This window comes from Mauremys reevesii, linkage group 2, assembly GCF_016161935.1.
Source record: "Mauremys reevesii isolate NIE-2019 linkage group 2, ASM1616193v1, whole genome shotgun sequence".
NCBI lineage: Eukaryota > Metazoa > Chordata > Testudines > Geoemydidae > Mauremys > Mauremys reevesii.
Genome location: NC_052624.1, coordinates 250699679 through 250727070, shown reverse-complemented (window position 1 = coordinate 250727070; position 27392 = coordinate 250699679). Strand labels below are relative to the sequence as shown.

Here is a 27392-nt window from a genome sequence, read left to right as displayed (position 1 = left end):
ACCCCGCGCCGGGCTCCGCGGGCGAGGCGCGGGGGAGCTGGTCCCCAGGTAACTATTCCGCCGCTGCACAGGTGAGGCCGGGTCCCCCCCCCCGCCAGGTTGCTGCCTTGGAGAGGGGGAAGATGGAGTCGCTGGGGGAGGCGGGGGCAGCAGCGTGTGACCCGGGTCAGCGGGGGCTGCTCCTCTGGCAGGTGAGGCTGCTGGGCGGTGGCTCGTCCGGGCCGGGGAGGCAGCGGGGGCCGGGGCCGGTGCGACCCTCCCCACCTGGGCGCGCGGGGCCCTGCCGGCACGGGGGCCGCCTGCCTGCCTGGGGCAGGGCGTGGGGCGCAGGCGACTCGCTGGTTGGGTGTGGTCTCCCGCCGGCAGCGCTGCGTCCGCCTGGCCGAGCGGGGTTCCCGGAACGCCTTGCTGCGGTGGCCCCGCCCCGGATCCCAGCGCGGAGGGAGCCGGGGCGTCGCTGGGGACCCCGGCCGCGGGGCGTGTAATGGGCGCTTGGCCCGGGCTCCCGAGCGCCCACGGCAGCTCCTATAGGGCGGTGACTGCGCTGGCGCCGCGGGGCGGGGTCCGCGCCCCCTCACTCGCCCATGTGGCGGCGGCGGCGGCGCCGGGCTGCGGCTTTCCCCTCTGTCGCGCTGTGTCGGGGCGGGGGCGCGGCCGCCTCCTCCCCCTGGCGCTGGGCTGAGGTGAGCGGGGTTAGCGCGCACAGTGGGCTGGGCTCTGGCACGGATCCGCCATGACAAAGAGCCCAGCGGAGACGCTGCCTGTCTCGGAGCCGGGCGGATGCGGCGGCGGACGCAGCGCGGGAGGGGCGGCGGGAGGAGTCTGGCCCGGTTGTCCCTCCTCGCCCACGCCGTGTCGATTTCATGTTGTAGCCGCCCCGCGCTCGGTGTAGCAGTGCCGGCTGCAAGCGCGCACCGCGGCCCTGCGCTGCGGAGAGCTCCAGCAGCACCATTTTATGCTGTCAAGACGCGATCTAGTGTACAGAGGAATTGACTGGCATTTTCCGACTCTCGCTGTGCTTCGAAAGTAGCTTCTCTTCTGTTAAAGCGCAGCAATGCTGTCGAGGATCCTGCCGTGCCAGTCTGCTGGCGTTGGCTAGTCAGTAACCGCAGTTTGATCAACTGGCTTTCAGATAATGTTTTACCCACTACTGCCCTGTCTAATCTATGCTGGGTGGTAACATCGCTGTAACTGCAACCATGTAAAATGGCTTCTTAACAGTGTTTGCAGTGTGGTCAAGGCCTTAATCCACCCTAGCAAATATTACCGAGAAATGGAGCAACTGTCTCCTGCCAGTGTTGGTTCAAACAGCTACTGAAACGTCCTTCACCCTTGAGATGACCTGAGCTCTGAATATCTAATGTTTTTTTTCATGGAGTTTAAATGCAAATTCAATTCCCAGTAGTCTTATGTGAAATATACTTATATAAGCCAAACCAAAACTGTTGGCAAGCAATGGGATGGCAATTGGAATAAGTAATATAAAAACACAATATGCTTGGCTAAAATGAGTTTTCACTTTTTAGCTTCATCAGTTAAGATACCAAGGAATCATAGCTAGTGCATATTGCAGGGCTTAAAATAATTACCAGATATTTCACGAGTCTTTGGTTCATAATGAGTGTGGGGGTGGTGGACTCTGACCATCCTGACATGCAAAAGGGTATCTTTTAATCAAGTTAGATCAGTATATTGAAAGGGCTTGTGAAGATGCAGACCAAAAGGGCTGCAACGCACCCAGCTAACACTTGCATCTCAATGAGGGTTTTCACTCAAATTGGGCAATATGCCTGCCCATCAAGCCATAACCAGTGAGGTAGAAGAGCAATGCGCAGATGAGAAGCTCAGCTCCTCCCCTTCTAGGAGGGCTGCAAGTGTATGTGGGTGTATGATTAGGGCCTAAGCCAGGGGTCGGCAACCTTTCAGAAGTACTGTGCCGAGTCTTCATTTATTCACTCTTATTTTAAGGTTTCGCATTTTAACATTTTTAGAAGGTCTCTTTAAGTCTATAAGCTATTGTTATATGTAAAGTAAACAAGTTTTTTAAAATGTTTAAGAAGATTCATTTAAAATTAAATTTAAAATGCAGATCTTATCAGTTTAGTGCAGTGGTTCTTAACCTGGGGGAGAGGGCCGGTGCAAGCATATTTTGCGCCCTAGGCAAAACTTCCACCTTGCGCCGCCCCGCCCACCCCCACATCGGTTCATCGAGGGGCAAATCCCAATGAGCCTTTATAGACCCCCAGGGGCCAGCCTGCCCAGAGGCTGCTCCCCAGACCAGGTTCCCCCCTCCCTGCCCCCTGAACTCCACTGGAGGGTGCACAGCCCCTCCACAAGCCCACCCAACCCCAGTAGCCCCCACCCCAACACTCACTGGCTTTGCCTGGCTTGGGGTGCTGCTGCAGCTCATCAGGGAGGAGCTGCCTTCTGGAAGCACCAGACAGCCAGAGTGTCATGCTTGCGGCAGCAGCGAGCCCCAGCCATGGAGGAGCCCTGCAAAGGCGACGGTGCCACTAGCAGGGATCTGCCGTGCCCCCCGCCCCTCCTGCCCAGGCTGCGGCCCGGTGCCCCCCAGGGGGCTCCTGCAGGCTGCAGTGGATGTATGTGGGTGTCAGCCCCCATGCCTCTCACCCTGCCCCCATCCACTCCCTCCCATTTCCCACCCCGACTGCCCCTGTCAGAACCCCTCCCCCACTCCTTGTCCCCTGACTGCCCCCTCCTGGGACCCCTGCCCCTAACCACCCCCAAGAACCTCACCCCTTACCTAAGCCTCCCTGCTCCTTGTCCCCTGACTGCCCCCTCCCGAGACCCCCCACACCCTAACTGCCCCCCTAGGACGCTCCCCCCTAGGACGCTACCCCCTATCTGTCCTCTGACTGCCCCAACCCTTATCCACACCCCTGCCACCAGACAGACCCCCGGGACTCCCACGCCCCATCCAACCACTCCCCTCCCCCTGACAGGACCTCCAGATCTCTTGACCCATCCAATCCTCTCCCTGACTGCCCCCTGGGACTCCCCTTACCATGCCCATCAGACGCTGGCTGGCTCCACATGGAGTGCTGAGGCAGCGGGGCTGGGGTGGGGGGGTGGGGAGAGCTGCAGGTGGGGTGGCGGCAGCTCAAACTTCCGGGAGCTGCAGAACCTGAGCGTGGTGAGGGGGGAACCAGGGGGTGCGCCTGCCCAGGCTGCAGCCTGATTGGGGGGGGGGGGGGGAGGAGTGAGCTTCCTGCAGCAGATGCATGCAGACAGTGGTCCCTATGCGCCCCCCGGCTTTCTCCCCTCACCACGCTCGGGCTCTTCAGCTCCCAGGAGTGTGAGCTGCTGCCGCCGCCCCTCCTGCAGCAGGCTCAGGGCCCTGCACCCCAGCAGCTCACACTCCCGGAAGCCGTGGAACCCGAGTGCAGTGAGGGAGAAGCCGGGGGGGCACACCTGCCGCTGCTCTGGGGTCCTGGCCGCTGGCCCCGCTCAGCCTCCTGCCAGCTGAGTGAATGGAGCCCCAGGTCGGCAGGATGCTGAGCGGGGCCGATGGCCAGGACCCCGGCCAGCAGCCGCGTGCCAGGCAAAATCGGCTAGCGTGCCGTAGGTTGCCAACCCCTGGCCTAAGCTGTGATACCAACTTCTGGGTAGTAAGTATCTGAATGTTAAAAACTACTTCTAGCTACTGCAGAGTTATTTTTCTTCATTCTAGAGCCTAAACTTCTTGAGGGAGTTGGGAGTTTTGTGCTACTAGAAGTTGTTTGGATTTTTGTTTTTTAATTTCTTTTTCATTTATTTTTTGGGCCGGTCCTCTGTACTGTTTAATGGTCAGCCACTGACGCTACTTCCAGTTTGTTCTCTAATCATCAGAATAACAAAACTGATAAACTTAATGATGCTGATGCTGCTTGGAAATAGTCTGAAGAAAACTCTGAGCAGTGGCAAGAGGCACTTGAATTGTGTACATACTTGGGACAGCACAGAAATGGTGCACCTTCGAAGTGTTATGTGATCTCTGAAATAAAAGATTAGAAGTGCTAATTAAATAAAGGTTTGAATTTATAGAAACGTCATGGCTTGAAGACTTTTAAGTCACTGGTTTTATAAATGTCCAAGCATTGAGAGCCTTAGTTGCATAACTGACAAGCTAGAATATTTATATATTTTAAAAAAGACTCATGTTCTACATATGAGGCTAATTTGCCCTTGATGAATATTGTTTGAATAATGCCTTCCTATTTTCCCTCTTCAGAAAAATCAGCATGGATAAAAATGAGCTGGTGCAAAAGGCCAAACTGGCTGAGCAGGCTGAGAGATATGATGACATGGCAGGCTGCATGAAGTCTGTGACTGAGCAAGGAGCTGAGTTGTCCAATGAGGAGAGGAATCTTCTCTCTGTTGCTTACAAAAATGTCGTAGGAGCCCGTAGGTCATCTTGGAGAGTCGTCTCGAGTATTGAACAAAAGACGGAAGGTGCTGAGAAAAAACAGCAGATGGCCCGAGAATACAGAGAGAAAATTGAGACAGAGCTAAGAGACATCTGCAATGATGTGCTGGTGAGAGATAATAAAACTGTATTTAATCTGTGTTTTCTTAATATTGCAGAGTAAATAGTTTTGGCCTTGTTAAACTACTATTTTTCACTCCCTTGCTAAAAACAGGCATTATATGGAGAGCATCCAAAATCTCCCCCTACCACCACTTCTGAAAAACAAAATTAGATAACTGAGTGACTTCTCTTCCTTAAATACATAATTCCAAAACTTGTATTAGTCCTTGTTGGCATCAGCTCTAACATTTTTGCAAACTTGTTGAAACTCTTTATTGTACATAGACTTTATATTCCATTGATCTCTTGATTATACACGTGTTTGTATATAAGCAAAAATATTGGCACAATACTTATCTATGAATGAACTAATTAAGGGGCTTTGAACCTGGTTTCTTTCAAAGAAATATTTTTTTTCACATAACCCAGATTACTTTTGTATCTGGAATCTTCAGTATACTGTACTGTTTGTATGAGGTTGTAATTCTCACTATGGAAATTGTGCCCCTCCCTGGGTAAGATGATGTAATGTTAGTTATGACTCAGCCATGCAGAAAACTGTCTGCACAAGGAGGCAGTAGCAAAGCTACTGATGCCCTCTTCAAGTTACAGCTTTTAGTGATAAAAAGCTAGAACAAAGAAGATGGTCTCTAGAATTAGGCTACTTTTAAGGCTTGCAGTTTAGAATAAGACTTGTTAACATAAGGGCTGAATGTTAAAGTTTCTAATTATGATAATTCAGGTGCCAGAAACACTTTTTGAAATATCTAGTTACCTAAATTTTTCAAATTCTACAATAATACACACATACTAGTATTCAATGAACTCATCGCTAGTGATTCCTTTTGCATGTGTGCTGTGGTAGAAATCCTATTGCTGGTGGTAACAGCTACAGTAAATCGAGGACTTCACTGAAATTTTGTGATATAAGAATTCAAGTTAGGTACATCTCCATATATGTATGTATTTATCTCATAGAGCTGGAAGGGACCCTGAAAGGTCACTGGGTCCAGCCCCCTGCCTTCACTAGCAGGACCAAGTACTGATTTTTGTCCTAGATCCCTAAGTGGCCCCCTCAAGGATTGAACTCACAACCCTGGGTTTATCAGGCCAATGCGCACACCACTGAGCTATCCCTCTCCCTCAGTGTTGTAAAATCAGCAAGATACATGCAGGTGTTGATTAAAATGGTGCGCACACTTTAGCTGAACCCTTATTTTAAACTTCTATTAAGGTCACTGACACCTTAAATCTTGCCTGGTGGATAGTCACTAGATAAAATGTGATGTGATCATCCCTTAGAATGAAGTGAAATGTATGGAATACAACTTCTCCAAAGGTGTAGAAGAGAATATGGCAATTTCAGCATCATCCTGACTGTCTAGTTCTATTTAGGGTCTATTTTTCTTGGTGATTGGCACACTAGAAGTACCCATGCAAACAGGGCTGTAATGTGTCTTAACATTAATATAAGGATAACTTTAAAGTGCCTATGGAACTGCCTGGCTTAGACAGATGTAACACTATTAAAACAACTTTTTCTCAATGTGAAGTGTGCTTCAATCTGTTTAAGGACTAATACCCAGAGCTGCTAATTCCTAATTTTATTTCAGTAGGTCTCATATTGGTGGGAGAGAACAGGATTTTTGAAAGGGACACTGCTTGTGCAGACTTAACACAAAACTCAGCCTTGTAAACTAGATTCATAAAGCTTTAAGGCCAACAGCTTCATAAAATATTTCTTAATTCTGCTGAAAGATTTATTGCAGACAGCAGTGTTTGCAATCAAGTGCTGAAATATTTTTTTTCTCAAGTATGAAAAACAGATTCTGAAACAAGGTTTTAATTGTTCCTGCTAAAAAATAAAGCAGGAAGCTAAAATATTAAACTATTTCAACATGTTTTAATCTAAAGTATCTGTATGTGGAAAAATAAGCACACACAAGGACAGGCTTTTTTTTATCCTTCAGATTTCAGAAGAGACTTTAAATTGTTTGCTGTATTTGGTGATCAGAAATATAAATTATCTGTTTTGATCATTACTACTCAGCATACTTAACTGACTTCAGCCAGCTAAAATCTTACTCATCTGGGTGTGGCCAGTCCAGTTATTCTTAATCAAAACTAAACCTGTTTGGACTAAGCCACCACCCAGAAGAAACAATGCCCTGGGCAGTGACCTTTTTTAAGAAAATTGCTCTTCTAAATGCTAGGTTAAAAAAAAAAAAAGTTTGATTATTACTATATTATGTATCCAAGTGACTGGTTTTAAAAATGCTTTCAATGGTGCAACCTAATTATCAAGGTTAAAATTTTAGGTAAAGAACTAACATTTATAGCTAAACTCACTCTTCTTTCTTGACTGATGAGATGTCCCAGATCAACTCATTAATTAAACTAGTATATACAAAGAAGTTTCTGTACCAGATTCAATGACGTGAGATGGGCAAACAGTAAAATCTAGCCCACATTCATTTTAGCCCATGTTACTAGGTGAGTGACTCACCTACAACAGCATATTTTAGTAGCATACTCTACATAGGGATTTGCATGATATTACTATCTGAGTGAAAATGAAAAGAGACTTAATGTAATTACAAGTTTTTGTAGTTGGACTCTATACTAGCCTATAACTATTCACATAGCAAACTAAATAACTTCAGAGAGAAATGAGACTGACCAGAGAGCATAGTTATTGACTCTGCTTTTATATAGACAACTGGATCTTAAATGTGGATAACAAAGTTCCATTTATACAGTTCATGGCCCTTACAAAGTTCCATGCAAAAACTACTCAGGCTCCCTATGTTTCCCTAACAAGCTCCATTTAAATTAATGTATTTGCTTTTTCTTTCACACTCTACTTGGTCATTAAATAAATGAATTTTTTAAACTGCTGCTCTCCCTCAGTATTTGCAGGGTCATTCAGGTAACACTGCAAGGTATGAAATATTGCACCACAATTCACTGTGGAAGTAATAATCTGTCTGGGGGTTGGTCCTGCTTTGAGCAGGGGGTTGGACTGGATGACCTCCAGAGGTCCCTTCCAACACTGACATTCTATGATTATATGTTTTAATTGATGTCCTAATTGCTAAATTGATAGATTAGGAAAGCGGGGGGAGGAAGCCCTTTAGGCTAATGCATTTGTGACATTACCAGAATGTGGCAGTTATTGCTTCTGCTGGAGCTTTATGATGCTATGTTTGTAATTTGCTGGGAACATATAAAAGTGGTAGATGAAAATAAATAGCATGAACACAGTCTATTTGTTGGGGCACTGCGTTGGGATTTGGGACACCTGGGTTCTGTTCCCAGCTCTGCTGCTGACCTGCTGTGACCCTGGTATTGCCAGAGTTCCATTTAAACTGGAATTATTCTGAAATGGAAGTGTGGTAAAATGGTCATGGAATACTTTCTAAAGGATTTGATGCTTCATAGTATGTGTACAGGCATTGTCAAAACACTTAACAGGTGTAAGGCAATGCAGGGCTTCAGACAAGCACTGGCCTATGCCAATTGCTAGGTGCTCACTTAAAACATGAGCAATAGCTGACAATTTACAATGGAAAGTAGTACTGGGGGATGCATATTTTGTAGATTCTATAGGCCTAGCACATTGCACACACTAGGGGCTCCTTGAATTCCTCCATTGCCCTCTTAAGATCCTTTTGTGCCACCTTCCCTGCTTTTCTGCTTTGGGGAGTCCCTGCAGCTCTTCCATGCTTGGGTCTGTGCTCTCCATTCCCCCTGCACCTCCCTCCCCGGGCTCTGTTTTCCCTTTCCCAATCCTTCGCTGACTGCAGGTCACTGTTTCCATGCCTCCTACCTCTTTTCCTCTTCCGGGTCCTTGATTTCCCTCATCACCACTCCCACATCTCTTCCCTTGTATATCCCTCCTTTCGTCCACTCACTAGAGTTTTCTCCCACAAAACCTCCCTGTAAGACTTTGTCTGGCCTCTCACAGAAATATCTTTGCCACACAGCCAGTTAAATTGCTGCCACTGATATGTGTAGGCAGTACCAGGAAGCCTGATTATTCTCTGAATCGGATGTCTGTGGTATTTCGGTTTACATCAAAATCAATAGAGTTGTCTTTTGATGCCTAGAACACTCCCTGAAATTTTGGAATTGATCAATGCGATGTTCCAAAGTTATTGTTAGACAGAAAAATGCAGTTGAGTTTAGGGCCTTGTTTTGCTCAGCCAAAAAATCCAGGGATAAGTGGTCTGTCCTTGATTGAGGTAATGAGGCCTTCTTCCTCACTGTGTCTAATACAGTGCTTCTTACTAATTTCAGAGTTAAAGGTTTACAGTGGTACTTTTTCATGGAAGTGCATCTACTTACACTTGCTATAAGTATTCACTGCAACCTAAAGCTGGTTAGTAACAGAACTGAAGGAAGAGGGCAGAATTTAATCATCCACCTGTATTTTTTTGGCATACAGTTCTCTGAAGTGCATATATAAAAAAACAAAATGTTATGTATTTGTGAAGGAGCATAAGTAGCTTCAGAACAGACCCAAGTGACTGCTTGTTCGCAAAAAGTGCTGCAGCAGGGATGTTTGTTGCCTTAGTTCTGAGGATTGTCCATTCTGAAACACTATTTCATATTCCACTGATAAAGATATATCTTTATCAGTGGAAGTGGTTAATATGCTATCACCTATTCATATTTACCACATTCCATCTGTACTTAATCATATTTCTGCATCATCTGTTAATGAGTAACATTAGCAAAAGTAACACCCCCTATTTGGCTTTTCTAGGGAGTGAGTTGCCACTGAATGCTTTTGCAGAGGGACATACATGACTATATTTTCATTGTATATGTTCTATCCCACTTTTAGTGTCCTACTTCCAGCCCATGGTGCCTACTAATTTTTCTGGCATGTTGACTGGTGGGCTGTAATGGTGTAATAACAGTGAAGCAGTTGGTTGAGTTCAGTGGATTTTTCAGCAGCTGCATTGCTTAACTCTTGTGATACAGTATAATTCACTATACTGTGAAAGACTTGTTGGAAAAGATATTCAGTACTTCCATGGAAGTACTATCACTGCATGTAATTCTATGGCCATTTAGCATCTTTTCTAAATGTAGACTTGATATTTAGTCTCCCTGTCAGTTCAGATTTTTTGTCCTGTGTTCAAAACTTCTTGGAGTACACAGCAGGAGTTTAGCCAAAACTTGTATCAAGAACTTGATTTGAATTTTCAAAGGCATCTAAAGAGTGTTATGTGCTCTAATTATTAAAATTCAGTGGGAGTTGAATGCCTAGTCCCCTTAGGCTCTCTTGAAAAATCTTAGTCATTAGCAGTCGCTTCTCGGTCTCATGGCTAAGATCAAGTGTAAGTAGTCTCTTGGCCTATCGAAGGCCGTGATCAAGTGTCTTGATGTTTCTGGTCTTTTGGCCTCGAGATGAAAACCTTGTCTGTGTCTCTGGGACCTTGAGGTGAAAATATTATCTAAGTTATATCTATTTTCCTGTTTTAGAACCATTAGTTTAGACTATTATATGCTAAAGAATTTTAAAAATTCTAAATTCATGAATTAAATTGTTAAACTTTTGGATTTACAAGTGATGCATTGGAGGTAACCAGTATATTCCAGAGATATTACTAGCTATAGTTGTTCAATTTTTAGTTTTCCATTAAGACTCTAAATGAAGTCTCCTTGATTTAACTGTCTACAAGTCTTTCCATTAGGCTTCAGTGTATAGTTGTCAAAGTATTGAATAGGAGGCAGGTGCAAACTCACTGCGTCTTCTGACTTCACACTGCTAATTTGTGAGAATTACTTCCTGGTTGTAGCTGTACCTATCTGAACTCTTTTCTCTGTCACAAAGGTGTAGGAACTTGCTACGGGCTTGTATGCACTTAAATTTTATAGCGCTCTAACTTGCTGGCTCAGGGGTGTGAAAAATCACCTCCATGAGCACAGCAAGTCTGAGCGCTTTAAAGCACTAGTGTAGACAGGCTCCAAGCGCTGGGAGCTAATGCCCTCGTGGAGGTGGATTACCAGGAGCACTGAGAGCACTCCTTGTGCTCGTGCACGACCACACTTGCACTTCAAAGTGCTGCACTTTGAGGTTTCCAGTGTAGACATACCCTAAAATAACAAGAGTTTTCCTTTAATTCTCTAACAAAAGTTTTTTAGTCAAACTATTAATATGCTGCTAACAGTTCCATTATCACAAAGTGGAACTGAAACTCCATGTCAGTCATGGGTAGCTTTGAGTTTGAGATGGACTGCTAGCTACCCAGATCAATTTGGTGTAATATAAATCAGAATGACTACATTTGATTTGTCTATTAATTCTTCTGCAAATGTATGAAACTTTGGTTCACTAACAGGATAGCAAAGTGTCTGGATTCCCACACAGTTAAGATGCGTGGCTCATTCTTAACAATAAAGCTGTATGGACAAAGGAAAGGACAACTGTCAATATTGTGTGTTCTGGCCTTGATCTAGCTAGATGTATTTGTTGCACCCAATCACCATAGTGGCTAAGTGCTAGCAGGAACATTAAAAAAGCCAGTACAAGTTTCATGGAACAGTCAGTATTTGGAAGCGAGAGCACACCTTTCTGATAGCCATTTGTTTTTCCCTCTTTAATTCCAACCTGACTTTAATGTCTAGCTTGAATAGCAAGAACTACACAGTGCTTGGGACTATATGAAGGCATCCAAACAAATCTAATCTTTAACTTTTGCAAGAACTTAAAAATGAACTTGCCAGTAACAAGTAGGAAACTGACAGCAGCAAAATAAAAATGACACATTTGGTCAGTTGCCTAATACTAAGACTGTCTTTTTCCCTCTGACCCCCTGCCCAGAGAGGATGGGAAGGGTGCTTCTGCTGTTGCTTGTAGCTTTCAATGGATTGTTGATTAAATTATTGTAATAAAGTTGCCTTACTAATAATCCTTTATTCGTTCCTCCAGGCCGCACTACCTCTAATAACCAGTTTTGATTAAGCTCAGATAAATTTCTATTTGAACAGCATATCTTAGGTGTGCCTCAGAACTAGATCCCTCTACTTGCCACACATGTTTATGTATCTGGCTTAGGCTGGACTGAACCATATTAATTCATGGTTTTTACCATTGGGGAAACTCCCCTCTATGAGTAAGTCCTGATAAAACTGGTGTTTGGCTAACTTGTTATAATTGCTAGTCTGAAAAGGGTGGAAGTGTTTTACTCTAATAGTAAAGGACAGGGTAGCCTAAAGCTCTTGACAGAACTCTTGTAATCAAGAGCATCTGAAGAGGCTTCTCCCTAGAAGCTTCCTGTAGCAAGGTAATGCTAAGTACATAGTATCCATGTGATCCTCAAACTAGGAGAAAACTGACATCTTAAAGATTCCTTTTTATTGGCAATAGTTTCAACTTTTGAGATAGCATTAAATGATTTTATTAATCAAGCTGCCACTGATTTGCATTTATCAAATTATACCAATTGTGTAAATTGTTTTCTCTCTCATGATGCAGAGGGAGAAAGACAAATGTATGGGAAGAAGCCAGAAAACTTGTGTTTTGTAAGTGATGGCTTTCGTACTCCACAGACATAACTGACATTTAATAGTTGTGGGATGGAAAACAGTCATAAAACTACAAATCCAGTGTATATTGCAGAAGAAAATATCTAAGTTTTTATCATAAAATCTGATCAAGGTGAGACCCTGAAAAAGTAGATGTACAGTCCTAAAATGGGAGATCACTTGGATAGTCCTGCACTGTTGGCATGCTCATAAGTTTAGATTTAATATAAAATTCCATTTGGAACACAGACTAGCTCGAGATCTTTTCTCCTTGTGCTGTTTGTGCACAGAAAAATAACTCAACTCAGATTGTCTAACATATGTTCTTTCCCAACTTCATTGGTGGGGAGAAAAACCTCTTAAGCAGTGCATTTGAAACATCACATCCATAATGCTGTAAAATATAACCTGCACTAAGCTGCAAGGCAGTTAATGGCACCCTTGCCTATTGTAGAATGCCGAGTTGCTGTTGCTTTCAGAGGAGTCCAGTTTTCAGGCAGATTGGATAATGTTGCACTTGATCTTATGCATGGCCAGTTATTGATGTACACTGTCTACATGAAGGGAAAGCACTTATTAAAAAAGTACATTTTGCAACATAAATAACACTGGAAATTGGGGAAGTGTCTTACAGCTCTGAACTGTAATCTCTCAAAACTACATAAGTAAATTTAAATGAGACCAAAATGTGCTACATCTTATAAAAGATTTGATTGACTGTCACTGATTTGCAGTGTAGAAGGGCAAATGGAGAGCCACTAATCGCCCATCAACCAGCCACCCTTATTTTTTCTATCTGCTGTGTTTCTTGCTCTTTTTCCTGTCTCTCTTTATGTTCCTTTCTTACTCCAGTCCCTACTATTCTGACTTAAAGAAACACGACACTTCTTTGTAGTAGACGATATCTTGCATATGGAATTAATATGACGACAAGAGTCTACCATCAAGTGTGGTAGTTTTACTTGTATCCCTTTTTAGACTAAAAGCATTTTTTAGGCAGGCACTCTTCCTGTTACAGTACCGCTTATAACAGGGCCCTGATCCTGATTGGGGCTTAAGTGCTACTGCAACTTAGATAATACTGAAATAATCTTGGCAGTTTCTACAAAATATAGCCAGTTTTAAGTACCAATGTTTGATGCTATACAAGACACAGATCTGATTGCCTGCCTGCAGAAGTTTATAATACAGAATCAAATAAGACTCAGAAGGTGGTAATAGAGCACTTGTTTATATAAAGGAAAAGTGTGGTAATGTCTGTAGGCCTTATTGAAATGGGTTTTCAAGAGGGCTTTAATTGAAGATGAGACCGCAGTGTCCTGGGATAGGGAGGTCCATTTCAGAAATAGGTTGCATAAACGACAAGTCTGGTAAGACTTAATCAGTAAAATGCAGTAAATTATCCTCCGATACTTTTAATCCCTTTCATTCCTTAGCAAAATTAATTTTGAATATAACATTATAAAATAAGTTTGGTATTAATGGTAAAAAAATTGCATTGATCTTGCTATAAACTAACATGACACTGATATGAGTTCTTAAACTAGCTTTTTTTATTTTCAGTCCAACACATTTACAGATGCAGGCCTTCAAATTTTTGGTCCTAAAGTTTGATGTCTTTCCAACATAAGGTCTGAGTTTTATTTTAGTACTTCTAGGAAACCTTTCATAAGTAAGGATAAGTTCTTTCAGGGTGGATTTGATTTAAATCACTAGTCAGGAAGACTCGATTTAAGCATGGATTTCTGCATAAAAGTGCATTCTTGTTGGTGGTTATAACCTTAATAAATATTCTTCACAACTTGGAGATAGAGGTAGGTGTCATTTTTTAGAAGGTACACTCTATGCATTTAAGTGATTTATTTTGAAAACTTTTCAGATTAGTTTTACAGCTATATCAGAAAATGAATGATTGGTTATTTAATTTACCAAAGGTAACTGAAGCAGATATTTATGAAGTCATTGGGAGGTAAACAATCTCCAATTCAACAGGTTAATCATTAATATTTGGAGGATTTTCTTGCCATGCTGTATTAGGAGAAGAACCTCACCAGACAGACATTTACGTTGTTTTATTTAACTAAAACAACAACGTGTTATAGTCTGGGTTTTTTTCTTCAATAGCAAACATATACTATTTTAACAAAACAAGCATATACATTTTTGAATTTAGTTAAACGTTCAAATTTTTTAAAATCAGGTTTGTTTTTGTTAAAATTGTTTTTAATTAAAATAGTTAAACGAAATATTAAAAAAAAATCTACTGTGTCAGCCAGGTCAACATGAGAAACTTAAAATACTGGCTTCTGCAGATAACTCAGTCGTCTTCACCTTCATTTTCCTGTTTTCTGGAAAAGAAAAACAAGCTTTCCTGCTTTTTCAGGTCTCAAGCGATTTCTCAATTTTGAATGAATTAGTCCAAAGGAAGAAAATATTCTTTCTTATACCGGCGGAAGAAGCTACTGTTAAAAGTGACAGAGTCCTGTGGCACCTTATAGATTAACAGACGTATTGGAGCATGAGCTTTCGTGGGTGAATACCCACTTCTTCGGATGCATGACGAAGTGGGAATTCACCCATGAAAGCTCATGCTCCAATACATCTGTTAGTCTATAAGGTGCCACTGGACTCTTTGCTGCTTTTACAGATCCAGACTAACACGGCTACCCCTCTGATACTTGTTAAAAGTGAGATGGTCACTTCAACAGTCTCTGAATACAAGTGCTTAAGCTTTCTTTAAAACATCATCAGCAAACATATTTCTTGAATGGTTCACCCTTAGCTCTGAAGTTTATTATAGTTGGCATTATGGAGGGATGATTGCTGGATGTCCATGTCATAGTCAACTCCTCTTCTTTCAGCAGTTAAGGTTTGACCGAGTATTGAGAATATTTGCAAGAAAATGAGCTGGAAATAGTGCTTGTTCCATTTGTTTGTTAATGCCTGTAATTTAACTCTGTCATTGCATATTTCTCTTTTTAAGATCTCACTCGGTTCCTTCCAAATTTCAACAGCGTCAGCAATAAAACAGCTATTTCCCAGCATTTTGTTCAAGGCTACAGAAATAGGCTTCAGGGTACTCAGCATGTGTTCAACATTTCTCTTAGGCCCAGTGTTGAGAACTTTGGCTGTGACCGGGCCATCTATTTTTTTTTCACAATTTTATTCACAAACTGTCATCAGATTTGGCCAGTGCTCGATATAGTGCTCAAAACAGTCCACTACTGAGTTCCATCACATGTCTTGTGGGAGAGTTAGCTTGGTTCCTCCCACTTTTTTCAGAGCAGCTGCTGCAAAATGGTTGTTATGGAAGTATTTTGCAATTTCAACATTAGCCTTTATTTGTGGAACACTGAAGCCTTTGGCTAGGAGGTGCATCAAATGAGCACTGCAACTGTATGTTGTTAGCTTGGGACTCACTTCTCTCTCTTCTAAATTTCTTCTCAGCTTGGATACATTTGCAGCATTGTCTGTGACCAAGCTGTGTACTAGACATTTGCTTTTTTTTTTCACAGTTTGTTATAGCTTTTACTTCTGCTACTTGTAAATATTCTGCTGTGTGTGCATTTCCTGATGTATCAATTGTTCCCTTCTTCCGTTTTCACACAAGCACGTACAACAGGATCATTGTGGACATTGCTCCACCCATCAAGACTCAGGTTAACAATTTTACCCTCTAGACCTTTTGCACACTGCTCAATTTCTCTTTCATACACTTTATCAAGCAATTCACCTGCGATATCTGCTCTGTTGGGTGGACTGTATCCTGGTCTTAATGACTGAACCATGTTAATGAAGTGTGGGTTTTCAATCATACGAAAAGGCGAGTTTGTTGCATAAACAAACCAGGCATTTTTTTCATCAATTACCTCTTTTTGTAATCTGCTGGTTCTTATCTGTGGTTGTTTCTAGATGATGGAGATTTTTTTTCTTTTTGCTACAGGTGATAACTGTGGCCATCTGACATACATGATGTCACTGAGAAACTATCATTGGCAGATAACTCTGAAACTATAGAAAATGATGATCTTGGAGGTGGATAGTCTTCAGAATCCTGTATGTTGAGGATGGATTCTCCTAAACAAAATAAGTCAATGCAGTTATTTAATTATTATTACTGTACTGCTCATTTAGTATTACTCATTGCATTCACTGACACTCAGTATTACTTTAAAGGTGAAATTGTAAAAGGAAGATCAGTCCTTTTCAGCTATTTATTTTTTTTATCACAACTGCATCTAAAATGATAGTACCATAGAGTAAAAACTATATTTTTTGCTCAAACATGAGAATTCAAGAATAGTCTAGAAGGAAGACAGGCAGTCCTTAAGACAGAAGAACGAAATAAAAAAGTTTACCAACCTGAAGATGCTGCATGTTCAGACATGTTCCTTTCATCATTATCAACGCAGCTTCCTCCTGAGAAGGAACATTTCTCATGATGTTTCATTCAGGCAACTGGGCCTTGCATTTCTTTGTTGCAGGGTTTGCATTTTGCACGCATGTCTGTCTTATCCACAGGTAGTGGAACTTCATTCAAATATTCCTAAACTGGGTCTCTCTTATGGCCTGCTGCCACTATAGGTTTTCCCTTCTAGTGAGACAATGGTATGGTAGATCTCAAATAAATGAAGGCTACACTCAGAAAGACCTCAAGACTTCTGGAATATGCTGCTCAAACAGTTTCACTTTGTTTCCACTGCTTGTCCCTCCCTTCCCACATTTATCTCCAGACTTCTTCTCCTTGTCCAGATCTATTCCACCCCCAAGAATCTTCTATTCATTGAACTTTTTGAAATGTTGCACTTTTAGACAGAGGTAAGGGATTGACTCTGAGAACACAAATTTGCAGGGGGACAATAGGGTTGAGGTCTGTTATTTCTCACCTCTATATATTAATTTATTTTAGAACATTTTTTCAGTTAACAAGCATGTTATCTCTGGAGACACAAATCCACAGTTTGAGAACTGCAAAACTAAGCATCTCTGATGGTATCTTCTAGACTGAGCACTGAGTCCCATTGGGTAGATAGAAAGATTAACCTAAATAATCCTATGGAGAAGCCCCTGAAACACCATAGATTGGGTCCCCAATCTATGAACTATTGGAACTCATTCACAAAACTTTTCTTAATCATTACATGAATATATTGTCTCATGCTATAGAATTAGAATTTATAATCCCTATTCCATGATGAGATATCTTTGAGCTATAATGTATCTTAATTAAAACTATCTTTAGATTGGATTTTTTTGATAAAATGCTTTGAGGAAAAAAACTATTTAAATTTAAAAAAAAATCCATTTTTTTTAAATCATTGATTTTTTTTTTATTCTTCCTGAGTTCTTCTGTATTCTTTTTCTTAAATTAGATATATTGCTGTTAATGAGCAGCTGATATCTTTGGGACAAGTGAGCCCACTCCTAATGACCTGCCCTTGTTTGTCAGAAGGGAAATACTTTTAAATAGAACACTGTATTGCAGTAACCTTTCTCAGGTACAGTATTAATTATTCAGAATCCCCAGGTGGCAACGTTCACTTTTACTGAAAGCTTCATCAACAATTTCATCAGTGTACACACTTGGAACTAGAAGCAGCTGGCCTAAGTAGGACATTGGTTTAACATCTTCTGTTGAATTAAGTAACCTGTTCCTACCAGGTTAGTTTCACCAAAAGATGTGAATGAACACACTTTTCTAGAAAGGTAGTTCAGGCACCAGATGCCAGCAAAGAACTATTTTAATCTCCATGGATTGCATTCCAGTCTTCAGTTGAAGTCCAGACCACAACTTCATAACTCCAGTATGTACACTGCCTACATGAAGGAAAAGCACTTACGTTGCAAAATGTAAGTTTTTTATTTAGTCATTTAAGAAGAACAGTAAGCATCTCTGGGATAAACTTCATGTTGCTGGACCACAGGAACCAATGCGTTAAATGACTGTAGTCCCTCAGGGGAAAGAACATATCTGCTACATTTGTAAACCACCATGTAAACTTACAATGTGTAGATGTTTTAGTAGTGCAAATTGAATGTGCATATTTGCCTTGATCTTCTAACTATCTGGTGGTTTCTCAACAGCTGGAATAGTGGAAAAATCTCTTGCTTTGGTCACTTCTCAGAGTGGAACAATAAATATCTTTAAGATCACTAGTTCCAATCTAGCCTAAGCTAATAGGCAAAAAAGATGCAGTGACAGCGTGCCACTGCAGATTACTGGATATTACTCCTTACTATAACACATGTTCTTGGCTGTTTCATCATAAGCCTAGAAGTAGATCAGGACTGAGATTCACTGGCAGATTAGTGAAGCTTGTGCTGAAGTTGTCTATATTGTATTTTTTTTAATCTGTCTTAAATTTGTGTGTGTGTGCGCGTGTGTTAATGAAACTCCCTGGGGTTGGGATAGAAATGTGCCAAGTTACCTCTTTAAGTGCTGGTCCCTATGTGTATTCCACATGTGAGGTACCCACGCATACCATGTGCCCAAGTCTGAAGATTTTGGCAAGCAGTGTCCATTGGCCTCACATGCATAGTAGATCTCCTTGCATTTCTAAGTACAGGCATAAGAGGCAGTGCGGGTTGATGCCCGCTCAGTTCCTTCTTACCATCCCATGGCCTGACTGGGAATCCAGCATCCTCTCCTGCTCCAGCCTTTCAGAAAATCCTGTAAATAAGATTTTAAATAGTTATTCTTTTACCGTAGTATAGTTAGTTTTCAGTATAGCTTGTGTAGTTTCCCCAGACTGGGTATAGTCCCTGACAGTGGGGAGGCAATGTCCAGAGTTCTGGGCTTCAAAAACTGTCTCCTGCCCTGTGTCCTCCTCCATCAGGGATGAACACCAATGTTGACTCTGCTGCCTGATGCATATTTCAACAAAGTGCAGCATTTGTTGCCAGTTTCCACTGAGAACTCTCAAAGTCCATTGGCTAAGCCTTAGAAAACACTTAGTGGAGAAGGCCATGAGGCGTGTCTCCGATTTGGGCCAGGCAGTACGTGTGTGCGCGTGCACACACACCAAATACATCAGCCTCACCAACTGAGCAGTGCCCCTCTGAGCACATGCTTAAGAGTGGAGCCCTCAGTTTCTAAGCATAAAGACTTTTTTCCCCAGGGATTCCCATGAAAGCAAGGGACACTTTCATGGGCACAAGGACAAACTTAGTTGAAAACCACCCATAAGAGAAGTGCTCCTTCCCTGAGCCCACTAAAGTCGGATGACCCCTTACTTGTAGACCCCAAGGAACATTCTGCAAAAAAAAAAACAACCCCTGAGACTGGAAGAAGAAGCAGGTACCAAAGCGTAAGGTCCGTGATCCACTGGTCCTGTCAATGAATGTGGCCCCAGAATCTCAAGTACCAACTCATCTGCCCAAAGAAGACACCACGTCTAAAGATGCTCCTGTACCGTCAGTGCTGACCACCAAGACCCCCACACACTGGAGTGCAAAGAGATCTACGTGGTATTGGAGGATATCTTACTCCTTCTATCTGCAGTCTCCACTCTTCTCTGGTGCAGCCCTCTTGAAGGACATTTCTAAACCAGAAGATACTACTTTGTTATCCAGGAACCATCTCAGAACCATCAGGCAGGAACAAACCCCAGTCATATGAGAAATTGGAAAGATTAGGTTGTTTCCTTGGAGACTGATAAGGACCATGTTAGAGGTCTACAGAATCAACAGTGGTGGAGCACCTGATTCTCTTCTCATAATAAAAGAACAAGGGGACATAAATGAAATTGAAGTGCAACACATTTAAAACAGATGGAAGGAAGTACTATCTGTACTTAAATGTGGAACTCACTGCCCCAAGATATTGAAGCCAAAGGATTAGCTGCTTTACCCAGAATAAGCTCCATGGCTAAATTATTTAGCTAGGATAACTTATAAGGGATAAATGACCTTGCTTCAGTATGTGCTCGCCCATTAACTGCCAGGGGTTGGGGAGCAATGCATAACTCTCATGTTCAAGGTGTGTTGAGGGAATTATTACACCTTCTGAGGCATTTTATAATGGCCACTGTCCTGAACCAGAACTAAAGAATTTTCATACCAGAGTATTGTATCCCTTTTAGATAAACTGTGTGTTCAGTGGGCTGATGAGGTGTAATCTTGTACTTCTACCTAGCTCAGCCTTGAAAAAGGAATTCCTTTTATCTAAAGATACTCACCATGGACAAACAATATTTTGTATCATAGTAAGAGTATATAAGTAGATCTTGAGCCTGGGATGGTAAACTTTCATGGGTCTTGCAGTGCTAACCGAAAGAATGGTGCAATGTCTTCTGTTCTCTGCCTGCCTTTCATAAAACTCCTGGCTGCTAGACAAACTCTTTGCTGTGTCCTAAGAATAGCACTTTTAATTACAGACGTATTTTGTGGCCACAAGATGAGATTCTGAAGGGACGGTAGTTCACAATGTTGAGCAATTAATGTTGAGGCACTAAACAGAGAAAAACCTAGGCAAAAGGCATTGCTTTTGCAACTTAAATATTTATTAAACTGCTGTAACAGCCTTTCTTCATTGAGCAGACTGTTGTATATGTTAGTGAGCTGGCTCGTCTGTCAAATGCTTAAATTGCAAATTTTGTCATTGGCATTTTCGATAATCCTGGCAGAGCCTCTCCAGGCCTGTCATTATCAGAGCCTCATTAGTAGATTGGACAAGGTCTACTTCATGGTCATAAAATGGTGGCATAGATCAACTGGCAAGAAACTCAAAGCTTAATCGTTTTTTAAAAAGCTTTAGATATCATATCTGTCCTGAGTCCTGTTGCTAACTTCTGTTTTACTAACACGTAACTTAAAATTCCCTCCCTTTGTTTCTGTGAAAGACCCACAGAAACAGGATACACTTACTATACAGACTACACCTCTACCCCGATAGAACGCTGTCCTTGGGTGCCAAAAAATCTTACCGCGTTATAGGTGAAACCGCGTTATATTGAACTTGCTTTGATCCACCGGAGCGCGCAGCCCCACCCTCCAGGAGCGCTGCTTTACCGCATTATAGCCGAATTTGTGTTATATCGGGTCGCGTTTTATCGGGGTAGAGGTGTATAAATAGTGACGCTTCCTAGACATTTGATAACACTGAAAGATTACTAAAATGGAGAATAGTTTTTCTAACCATAAATGCTACTTATGAACATTTTTAGAAAATGATCAGTATGTTAAGTGGTCTTTAATGTACTTGTCATGAGCGAAGCCTTCCTTGAAGTATATTGGGCAATACTTTGCCCATCCTACTTGATGTTAAGAAAGGCACTCAACCTCACCATTAGAGACATGGACAGACTTTTTAACCTTGTGCTGTTCCAGAGCGCTGGTAGCTAAATAACTTCTCTCATTAGCATAAGATTCTTTTTAAAAAAATAGTTTGAACAATATCCTCTCTTACTTGGGTAATTTTTTCATGATACAGGATTTTCATTTTCCGAGCAGCTGGCTGCGCTGCCAACATCTCAGCTGTAGAAGAGGCTTTCTTAATTAGTAATACTTTCTACAACCAGTGCAAATATGTCCCTTCACTTGGCAGCCAGCAAACAAAACTACTAAGCCAGGTCTGCACAACATGCAGCCTGCGGAGGCTCACTGTGCGGCCCGCGGGGGGGGATTTTGAATCCCGTGCACACGGCGCTTTGCGGGCAGCCCAGAGCCCTTTGAATCCCGGCCACGGCTGGGATTTAAAGGGCTCAGGGCTCCCCACGGCTGCGGGCAGCCCAGAGCCCTTTGAATCCGGTCCGCAGCTCCAGCGGATGGGCTGGGGCTGGGATTTAAAGGGCTTGGGCTCCTCTCAGGGGCAGGAGCTCTGGGCCCTTTAAATCCCTGCCCCAGCCCGCAAAGCTCGGGGTTCCCCCAGCTGCCGGAGCCCCGGGCCCTTTAATTTGCCCCTGAGGGCTCCCCATCACCTCCCCACCCCCAATCTTCCTTTTTGGCCCACAGCTGTTTTGGTGGGGCGGTGCTGGGGAAGGAAGGTTTGTTTTGCAGGGCTGGGCGGTGCTGGAGCGGGGTGTTTCGGCAGAGCCGGGAGGTGCTTGCGGGGGGGGGGGGGGGTCTGCAGGGCCGGGGGGTGGTGGCCCTCAGCTGTTTTCTTTGGAGTAATGTGGCCCTCGCCGCTTTACAAGTTGTGCAGGCCTGTATTAAGCAATGGGTATTTTTATAGATTTAGAATTTCACCTGGAGCTGTGGCAGTGGAGATTTGTTAATAAAGGGATATGAATGGTACTGGTTGCCAACTGCCAGACTTCATAAGAGAAGCTAGTTATTCTTCTGCATAGCGGGAACCATGTTGCAGAAAACTTCTGGGGGGTAATTTCTATTTCCTGACATTTGTAACTGAGAATGTGTAGATATGGCTTATCTGAGGGTGAGGACTTGTTCCTAAGGGTTATGTGCATACTAACTAATCTGGTAGACATTCTTTTCAGGGCTATAATTAAGAATGAGTGGACTGGCTATTTTTTTTTTTTTTTTTAGTTCTTGGAATACCTGGAATCGCCACTGAATTTAATGAAAGCTGCAAATTCTTGGCACTTGTGAAAAGCAGGTCATAAGGCTAAAATTTTGAAGGGTGCTTGGTTAGAACAAAGATTAGGGTGTTTTCCCTCGCTGTGACATTAACTTGCTTTTGGATAGTCTCTGTCCAAGGATTGGCCCTGCTGCGACCATTCGTGCCAGAGGCAAGAACCCACCGATCAGTTATCTCGTGTTTTGTTACGCATCTGTAGGAGTTGATACCTACTTCACAGGAGTTAAGATGCTGTGCAAATCACTAATATTATGAAAGATGCTAGCAGTATGCAGTACTAAAACTATACTACTGGGCTTTCTTTAACTTTGTTAGAGTATAGACAATTGACATTTCTTCTGGTCTGAGTCTTGCTTCCACCCACCCACCCAACATCCTGGCTATCCCCATCTACTGGGGGATGGAGAGACATTTGGCTTAAAGTAGTTTTTCATCTTGAATTTGGGTGGAGTTGGTCTTCAAGTCGTATTAAATGACTTATGAAAATTAACAGCGACCCTTTTTAAGAGTATTGCTACATCCTTTAATTGGTTCACTCTTCCCATATCACTTTACTCAATGACACGCATGGTTTTTCCTGCTACTTCACATGCTGTTTGCCAAATCTGGTACCACAGGAGCCAGTATAAGAATTTGTTACAAGTGTGTTGTGAATATGGGGATTAATGCCCCTCCCAAGAAGGAAACATGCATGTTGCTTCTGCTCCAACTAATCTCCTAGCGCAGCCATGTAGTAGTAAGTGCTGCAAAACTGTCCGTAGTTCTGGAGTCTTGAACACACACCCACCCAATTCTATCATGAGTTTGAAAGGATAATCTAAGAACAGTGTGAGATAAAGTTGAAATGTTAGTTTTTTGTAGAAGTTAGGTAGCAGAAGAGTTACCGTTAATGAATAGTCTCTTGCCAAACTTTAACATTATGTACCACAGATATCCTTAAATTATAACATGTGTAACTGCCTCTAAAATCTCACTCCACTTTAGACACACGCTATGCCCAACTTTTTCAACTTGGGTGTTATACACCTAAAGAAGTGGGCTTCACTTTTGGAAGAAAACTGAGTCGTTTATGTAGGTGCCTAACTTTAAGCACCCAGTTTGGGGGAGGGAACTTGACTACCATGCTAAATCTGAAATGTCCTGAAAAGTCAAGAGACAAGTACTAGAGATGACTAATTTGTCTTAGCCAGTTTTATTATGGTGGAAAAGCAAAGTGGCTACACTTCAGCCAAAAACATGCTACAGTGTTTTATTAACATAATTATAAACATGCACCATTAAATGATGTAAGATATTGCTAGGATAATAATGTCCCAGTGTAACATACAGTTAATACTACTAGGTACAGAAGTGTCAAGCTGAATAGTTGCATTGAGCCAAGTACTGTAGTGTTTTTAAATAGTGCTTCTATTCCACTACTGATCAAAATCTAATTTACTCTAAACTTGGAGGTTTTAGTGATGTCTGGAACAACATTTGAGAACCAATGTTTGTAACATTGTTTCTATCTTTCTATTAAAATTTTAGGCTGCGTATGCAGACATACTGTCCTCAGTTTAAGATTCCATTATGAGAATAATTTACAACTAGCTAAATGGAATTGTATTCAGATTGAAGTAGAGAGATTATAAACCGAGGATTAACTAAAATTTTTTTGTAATCATTGTCTTATGTGAAGTATAAATATATTGCTCCTCTTCAAGGCACTGTTACTCATTCCTTCCCAGATAACCCATTTTAAATCAAAGAGTTAAGGAAGAATATGCTAGAACAACAGTCAAGAATTAAGTATGGCATGTTACACAGATAAGTTTTAGGTACTCTAATAAGTGACTTCAAACAAATGTAAAATTGTTATGTAGCCTGGGAGTTAGATGCCACATTGTCGCTATGTAAGCGCTAACACTACCGTAGCTGAAGAAAAATTTCCCAGTTTGCCTATGACACTCCACTTTCTGGAAGAATAAGCATTACAGTTACCCTACATTTCAGTTATTTAGGTGTGTTGTACTGTTGAACATTCTGTACCTAAAACAATTCCTTCTGTAGATGGCAACATGGCATATTCAGCAAAGAAGTGGATAAAAGCTAGGCTAACTAAAGCTTATCAGAACCAAGTTTTCTTGACTTTTTGAAAAACCTGCAATATAACTAATTTGATGGCTCTACAATATTGTGTAAAACCGAGTACTCTTTGTTTTGATTTTAGTCTCTGTTGGAAAAGTTCTTGATTCCTAACGCTTCTCAAGCAGAAAGTAAAGTTTTCTATTTGAAAATGAAAGGAGACTACTACCGTTACTTGGCTGAGGTTGCTGCTGGGGATGACAAGAAAGGTACAGTATGTCAGCTTCTTGTTAAATTTGTCAAAAAATGGGCTTGCTTTAAATGGGATAGTGCCCTTCTCTGATTCTGGAAGATGATTAATGTTAAATAGAATTAAAAGGTGGTTTAGCTCTGTGGTTATAGAAATTCCCAGTTTATTGCCTAAATGTGGTAGGTCAATAGGTCTCAAACAAGTGTCACCAGGGATTCTCCCTTACAAGTGTGCTTTGCAGACCCCCACTGTGGCATACGTGTGTTTGGTTATGGAACACTCCTGAAGCAGTCAACCATTATGCTTCTATATGTGTTTATCCCTAGTTTCAGAATTGAGAGATGAGTTCCCTTTGCCCCAGCCATCTCTGTTCATATTTCTGCCTTTGGGTGGAGGGTCAGTACCCTACCCTTTCTCCGCAAGGCTTAATATTTAGTTTTATTGCTAGACTTACTACACTTCTACAGTATTTAAAAAAATAGCAGAGAAACTAGGTATTGACCCTCAAGGAGGCTGGAACCCACCTTGGAATAGAAGGGGCTAATGACCCAGACTCATGATATACTGGAATGAGAATTGTCTTCTTGAGCTAAGACAGACCTAACCTCCAATTTATTTGGCCACCTTTAATGACTCAGCAACCTTGAGTCTTCAGATGAAACTGGTTTGTCCCCTCAAACTGCAGGTAGTTGGCTACCTTCACCTGAACTTCAGTATAAACACTGGAATGTATTAACTAAATACCTGTGAAGGGTACCAGAGCTATTGCCTAAAAGGTCTAAAGGCTTGACAGAACAAGGCCTGAGTTGCTTTGATTATTTCAACATAGACTCCTTGGATGGGGTGCTCAGATCAGATTGTCCCACCCTTGGAAGTTGTAGAATTGTACATATAGCTGGCCGTTTCTACCAGACGTACAAAAATGTTCAGATTCTTCTCTGTATCCTTCAATTCATGAACCTACCAGTTTTATCTTCAGTGTTAAAACTTGTTTGACAATTTTGCATCTGTGAATTAAATTTAAAGCCTAGGTACATTCATTTCATCTGTCACAGGCTCTCCATATATTATGTTGACTTGTGAGAATTAAGCCTGGGGAACTTAATGATCATGATCAATTGCCATCAAACACTATTAGTAGTCTCAGAATTCCAAATAATTCTTTCAACCACTGGGAACCAAGTAGCAGCACCAGAGTGAAGTGTCCAGATCTAGGAATTGTATTGTGATCCCATAAATTGGATTGCTTATTGTTTTAGAAACTAATTTTACCTATTTACTCTATCTATATAGATGATAACATGTAACAACCTAGTAGACATATTAGCAAGCGTAAGCAGTACCCCTATAGCTTAGTCTTAGTCCTTGAGGGTCCAAACACCTAGTTTGTCAGCTATTTTTTAAAATACTGTAGAATTGTAGTAAGTCTAGCCAAGAAAAGGTTGTCCTTCTAATTCTAAACTTGTACCCTAAAAGTTCATGGTAAGTCTCTTCTGCTTTGTTTGCAAACTATTCAGAACTGACTTTGCATTGAACCCTAACTGAATAGTGTATGGGTCCAGTGCAAAGGCACCAAAACAGTACCCAGAGACTGACTGGCTTCCCTCAACAAAGAGAAGATTCCCCAAGTTACATATTAGTACCCACGTTACATAATAGTAGCATATTAGTTATTTGTGTAGGAGAAATAGTTTCACAAAGTTTTATAAGCAATTGCAAACAGGGGCTTATGGTAAATGTGGGAGCAACATTAATCTGCAATGCTGCCAGCCCTGTCTGTAATAAAAGGTAGATTTAATGCAGCATTAAAGAGACACTATCAGATGAAATTGTAGTCTTATACATATAGGTTAGATACCAGAATTCTTAAACTTATGCTAAACTTTTTGTACCTTGCCTCTTCATTCTTTACTAAGAACTATTAAAATGCTGCAATGCTTGGGTGGCAAATTCAGCTTTACATATTGACCAGCTATCTCCATCAAGTTTTAATGCTTATTTTGGGCCAAAGCTTATTTGGCCATGTTTCTTTGATAACTGGCTAATTCTGCAAAACTGTTTTAAAAACAGTACTATGCTGTGAAAATATTTGTAAAGCTAAGATCTCCTTATTAATGAGGAAACTAAACCCTACCATATTACTCATGTTAGGTACATGATAAAACATAAGTCTTGAACACAGCTGTGTAAATGTATCTAAATTATTTACATGTTGTTTTTCTTGAAGGGATAGTGGAGCAGTCACAACAGGCGTATCAAGAAGCTTTTGAAATCAGTAAAAAGGAGATGCAACCAACACATCCAATCAGATTAGGTCTGGCTCTGAACTTCTCTGTGTTTTACTATGAGATTCTGAATTCCCCGGAGAAAGCCTGTTCCCTTGCAAAGACTGTAAGTTTTTTTTAAAAAGAATCAAAAGCTTAAATGCTTTATGTAATCTATACTATATGGGCAATAACTTTTTCTTTAAACCC

At 41.8% G+C, this 27392-nt stretch overlaps 1 protein-coding gene and 1 long non-coding RNA gene across 5 annotated transcripts in view; one reads left to right on the top strand and one right to left on the bottom strand.

The window, feature by feature from the left end:
- YWHAZ (tyrosine 3-monooxygenase/tryptophan 5-monooxygenase activation protein zeta) overlaps positions 1-27392 on the top strand; it is a 30921-nt gene that overhangs the window by 315 nt on the left and 3214 nt on the right. For 3 of the 4 annotated variants that reach the window (XM_039523495.1, XM_039523494.1, XM_039523496.1), the window contains exons 2-4: positions 4232-4535; positions 24814-24937; positions 27146-27309. In XM_039523495.1, coding sequence (XP_039379429.1) covers positions 4232-4535; positions 24814-24937; positions 27146-27309 — 592 coding nt within the window. Of the gene's footprint in view, positions 1-561; positions 684-4231; positions 4536-24813; positions 24938-27145; positions 27310-27392 lie in introns of those variants that run through there. The other variant, XM_039523497.1, reaches the window with a different exon arrangement.
- Positions 18501-27392, bottom strand: part of LOC120397531 — a 37515-nt gene continuing 28623 nt past the window's right edge. Inside the window, exon 4 of the long non-coding RNA XR_005593846.1 lies at positions 18501-18737. This is a non-coding gene — a long non-coding RNA (uncharacterized LOC120397531). The remainder of the gene's footprint in view (positions 18738-27392) is intronic.